At 37.2% G+C, this 5,866-nt stretch overlaps 1 protein-coding gene across 1 annotated transcript in view; it reads right to left on the bottom strand.

Moving 5' to 3' along the window:
• Positions 1-5,866, bottom strand: part of VIPR2 (vasoactive intestinal peptide receptor 2) — a 75,273-nt gene that overhangs the window by 41,900 nt on the left and 27,507 nt on the right. Inside the window, 1 exon segment of the mRNA XM_009329890.1 lies at positions 3,047-3,154. Coding sequence (XP_009328165.1) covers positions 3,047-3,154 — 108 coding nt within the window.

The following is a 5,866-nucleotide window of genomic DNA, read 5'->3' as shown; positions in this document are numbered from 1 at the left end:
CTCCCAGGGCTCTGTAGTCCTTCTTGATAGTCCTCAGACTGCTCCTGGCTGTGTCACTGGTGCCCATGTGAAACAGCAGCAGCGGATGATAGTCAGTGGACTGTACGGGGCTTGGTAGCCTCTCAATGACATCCCTGATGCAAGCCCCCAGTAAGCAGCACACCTCTCTAGAGAGTGCATCTGGTCAGCAAATGGGTGCCTCCGTACCTCTCAGAAGAGAGTCACCTACTACTATCACCCGTCACCTTTTCTTAGTTGCGCTGGCTGTTACACAGGGGCCAGATGGGGCTGCATTACTCAGCTCCAGCGCTTCTCCTGGTGTGACAGGACTTTCCTCTTTGGCCTGCAGAGTGGTGAAGCGGTTCTGCAAGGGCAGCTCAGGCTTCGGGGGAAGTCTCTTCCTCCTGCTGGTCCGGAATAACCAAACGTGTTTATATACACTCCAAACTAAAGCTTTTGTGATTTTTATCTTGCTGATTGCTTACTGGATTTTCTTCTTTGTATAAAGTCTTCAGTGGAAAGTTGTAAATATCCTACAAATGCTTGATCAACCAACAACCAAATCTTTCTAGCTTATAACAAGGCCTTGACCACAAACCACAGTGTCTCCTCAAACAACAGGACCACTTCTGCCATTTGGCATAGATATGGCATTTTTTGAAGAAAATGTAATCTATTTATACACTCTGAAGAGTCTTCACTTTAAAAGTACATCAAGATGCTCTGACTAGGCAGAGCAGAGGAATGTGTTAACAGAACCACAAACTACATCAAAGCCAGTTTTGCAAGAAAAAGACTATGTACTCAAGATGCTGATATATTTTCTGCTATAAGTACTGTAAGGCCTTCTAGCTTAAAGACAGTTAGGGAACGTTCTGTGGAAGACACTGTTTATTTCTACACCATTGTTCCATGCAATTAAGTATTTCAGATGGCAACCTCATTTAAAACCCATAACTTGACACGTACATTTGAATAAAAAATTCACAGAATAACCTCCGGCTAGTCATATACTTACATCATCATGTACAATACAGAAAAAACATTATAGGATAATATGATTGCTTTTACAGTAAAAAGTCATTTAATATAAAGTTACTAATATTCAATAGAGAATTAATTATGTGGTATGCTTAAACTATAACCTTGACCATCACAGAAGAAATTAAGAGCCAGTTCTCCAAAAGTTGTAAAGATGAGAAGACTACTTTTTTTAATTCACAATTTAAATTAAGAAATCCTTTAAAGAATTGATGCCTACTATGATCTGGAACATTTCCATAAAAAATAAGGTAGTCTAGATCATTCTGTAGTAGAATTTTAGTTACTCTTAAACCCTGAAAAAACTAAAACATACATCTCACATATCTGGCTAAATAAAACGAGTTAGATTTCTTGTTTAAAGATATTTTTATAATTTCCTGCCATAAAAATTAAGTGAATTTGAAATGTGTTGTGTATGAATTAAATAAATTATATATTGCTGAGCATAATCAAATTATAAAGGTGCTGAGATACTTAGTTAGATCTTAATTGAATCAACCATGCAAGATGTTTGTTGTCTTCCTTCTCTGAAATTATAGAAAGACAAGATTTTAAAAATCCTCTTAATTGAACAGGTACCTCTAAAAAACCACCCTGTTAGTTCCACAAGCAAGAAGTAAACAGGTAGCTATGAAAAAAGCTGTATACGGGAAAATTGTAGAAAACTATAAAAAGGAAGTGATCTTTCAGTCTTGATGACGCCATGCCCAATTGAGATAGACTTGTAATGCATTTTGAAGGTTTCAGACTTAAATATTTATTGCAGTTGTTCTATAGGAAAATTAAAATGTTATTGTAATGTAAGATACCAACAGTTGTTAAATATCAAACATCCAAACTCCAGAGAGCGCGTGCATGCTCCAGTTTTTGGCAAATAGACAGAAGCAATGAGATTTAATTCAGATTTTGAATTTTTGATATTTATTAGTTTGCCTTGTCTCATGACAACACCTTGATATCTTCATTTGAATCATTTTATAGATTTCATCAGATTTAGTGAAGTTTACACATACTTTCCCCTTTATAAACTGTTTAGACTATCCATGATAAACTAATCAAGATTCACCAGCTCCAGAAATGAAAACCTTTGCTCATCTGTAGATTGGTTATCTTTTTTTTTACTGGAACAAGGCTTAATCAACAGTTTTGAGAATAAAGGTATTTCAGTCATACCCCAAGTTAGCCTCCATGTTAAAAGTAATATTGTTAAAAAGCTCTCCACAGAGACCTCAAAAGCAGAATTAAATCACTGTAATAAGTTTTGCACCTTTCACCAGCTCTTCATGACAAAGGTTCTCATCTGAGCAATGGGGATAAGATTTTTCCTGCTGCATTTTGAGATACATATGTGAAATGCTATGTATGCATCATCTATTTTTAAAACCCCACTAACAAGCCAATGAGCAAAATTAAACCACAGTATGATATATTGACAAAATGGTGCAGAAGGCAGCAGACTTAAAACAGTTAAAAGTTTCAGCAGTCTGAGACACTGATGAGCTCTTTTCAAGTTCCATTAAAAAGCAGAATCAAAGGTTTCATCATAACTACCTTAAATGGCAATAGTGGTAATTTTTAGGTATTATGTGTTAATGTTGGCTCATTATTCCCATGAAGGCAAGGCACAGCTCCCCTCCTAAGCACAGAAGGAACAACCTGCATGTGACCTGCTGGCAACTGTTAACGATGTCAGTGAGGCTCAGCTGCCTTAATAATTAACATAAATAGGTCAAAAAGAGCAAGGAACCTCTTCAGCCATGATGAGTGTCACTATATCAGAATATATATTTAGTATCTGTCTCAAAGAACACCATATGAACCACAAAGACAATTATTTGGTCTTTTCATGATGTATCATGAACAGCTCTGTTAAGAATCTATTATTTTAACTCTTTAAAAAGAAAATAAAAACATTAAACTGCAAAAACCCCCCAATTTTTAGTATATTATGTTATAAAATACCAAAGAGAAGCCAGCAAAAATACACCTTAAAATGAAATACCTGGTTTGCCAGAAACAAGGCTAAATACTTTTGGACAAGGGACAGTGACAGTCTCTCCAATCTTTGCAGGACGCCAACAGGTGATGTTATCCCAAACTCCAACACATCCTGAAAAAAAACCAGCAGTAACAGACTTGAAAGCTCAGCCTGGTCTGAATTACCGTACTGTATTTACCTTATAAAGACTTGGTGGAAGCTTTGGATGAGTAGTTCAAGGAAGATTAGACTCTTTCAAGAAAGTTGCAAAGATGGTATTTTGTATAAAAATGTTAAGGGAATCGTAAGAGTCTGTTGATTAACCAGCTTATTTTTAGGTCAGTTAATACATTGTTTGCAAAATGTCTCATTAAAACTATGTCATTTTGATGGGATCATGCTAAGAAAAGGTAAGGAAATGTTAAAAAAAGTAGAAGTAGTTCATTGGACTCAGCATCACAAATACAATGGGAGCGCATCATGACTGGAGAATTTTTGGAACAATGGGCATGGACTAACAAAATCATCTCTCCTAAACTAAATAACAGATTTGAACAAAGAATGCTTCTGTATATTTATTTCAGGAAGGGTGTGTGTGTGTCATAAAATGTTATAGGCATGTTTTATAGCAGCACTAGTAACAACTTGTTACTAGTAGATAGTAACTGCTTGTTATGGTTTTGCCCATGCTGATGTCTCTATAAATGTGGCTCAAAAGCAGTATCTTGTGAATGAGCATAAATCTTCCTATAGCCCGCTACAGGCACTTGGATCAAGCATGCTCTATTTGTTTAAAGGTGACTATTTATAATGCATGCCTTCTAAGCTAAGTGAAGAGTTATGAAGGTTTTGGAGTATAAGCCTTATGAAGAATTATGAATACAAAGTAAGGAAATGTTACTCATATTATCTCAGTTCAAGTTCTGTCCAAAAAAAAAAGATCATGTGCAAAATTCTGGGTATTTATGTCTTCAAGTAAGGCAAGTGACAATCAACAATTTAAATTTGTAATTAACGCTAAAGAGAGAAACAAAACTTTTATCCTACCAGTATTATCTCCATAAGATTATTAGAAAGTATAAGGGACAGTTTGTTCCCTTCAGTAGAGAATATGAAACTTGGATTAAGAACTACTCACATCCATGTATAACACTATTCTTCAGAATATTTATAGTATTAGCAATTCACTATTCATTTACTCTGTGCTAGTGAGGTCATGCCCAAAATCAAGCCACCTGAGTTAAATGAAGCTGGAAAAGGAACATTTAAAAGTTCTGCATTTGTGTTAAACCATCTTAGTGTAATTAAACTTGGACAGCTTGTGTAGACTTAAAGTGTCTAGCATCCTACTTTCAAAGCTTAAGTTACTTTCAAAGTACACGTAAACTAGGGAACCCAAGAGTGTGTTACAGAACCGGCAGTTGGATTCGCCCTGGGGGTATGTCCTCGCTGCAGCTTGAAGGAGAGCCAGTGGCATAGCATTCCCATGGGCCTTGCTTTCCTTTGGAAGACATCTAAGTGTGATAGTCAGGAAGGGAGCCTCTGTGCTGTACCAAGAATAGGGTTTGGAGATGAAAAAAGAAGATGAGAGGAGGATTATGGGCTAAATTCTGCATTTGGTCACCAATTCCATAGAGTCATCTTTATACAGTTTCCCAAGGAAATGCTATTCTCCAGAGAAGTCACTTGTTCATGGGGACTGGGTCTTTCTTCACTCCTCTTAGGATTATACAGCTCTAAATGCAGCATCTGTTCTATATTCAGAAAGATGATGCCAAAAATAAGGGATTACTAATGGGAACGCTTCACAAAGTTTATCTGTGTGGGTAGATAACAAGTAATGCCTTATTCTCCACTGCCTTGTATGCTGTATCAGCCTCCAAAGAGGTATGCAACAAATGTAATACTGTTCATTACCTCACACACTCACCCATACTCACTTCAAAGCCTTTTCCAGTCAAGGACCAAAAACCTCCAAAGAGATTTGGAGGTTCCAAATCTCAAATCTATCACAACCTCTCTGGGCAACCTGCACACACACAACTTCCTGCATGAAGAATTTTGCCATGCATCTGATTAGGATTTCCCTTGCTGCAGGTTGCTTCCACTGCTTCCTGTGGTTTTTGTTTGGTTGGGGTTTTTTCTGTTCACATCTGAGAAGAGTCTGGCTTCATCTTCTCTATAAGCTCATTAGGTAGATGAAGATGCTCTTCTCTAAGCTGAATAAACCCAGCTTTCAGTCAATCGTTACATGCTGCATATTCTAGTGCCATCTCCATGCTCTCTGCTGAGCCGATTAATGGCTTTCCTTGTACACAGGAGCCCAAAACTGGACACAGTACTCTGCTGAGATGCAGTCTCACAAGAGCCAAACAGAGATAGACAATTGCTTCTCTTGACCTACCAGTTTGCTAATGTAGCACAGTATATGGTTAAACCTCATCTCTGTAAGGGTGCACTGCTGACTCATGTTTAAATTAATATATTTCTAAAGCAAGCATCTAAAATGGGTCAGAAGAATTTCATCCTAAAAAATGTTTATTTCTTCCCAAGAGAGCCTGAAGTTGTTAATTCAGTTGCAGAATCTAGACTGTAGGTACCTGTCTTTAATCAATCCCACCCTTATTTGCTTAATACTGCGTGACTAACCTCAGCTTGTCAAGTTCTCCAGCTACCTGAAGAGGACTAATTGTTTTGGTTCCTTCAGTAACTTTGACTCCTAGACCAATATATCAGATTCTTTCTTTTAGCCTTACTTTAAGGTAAGGGAGATTTACTTAGGACTAGGAACTGTGAGAGTGGCATTCTTTTTATCTGTATTCCACAGCTGGCTGAGAAGTTCCT

Source organism: Pygoscelis adeliae, unplaced genomic scaffold (genome assembly GCF_000699105.1).
Source record: "Pygoscelis adeliae isolate BGI_AS28 unplaced genomic scaffold, ASM69910v1 Scaffold238, whole genome shotgun sequence".
Classification (NCBI taxonomy): Eukaryota; Metazoa; Chordata; class Aves; order Sphenisciformes; family Spheniscidae; genus Pygoscelis; species Pygoscelis adeliae.
The sequence above is the reverse complement of the archived record's forward strand: the minus strand, read 5'-3'. Positions and strand labels throughout refer to the sequence as shown.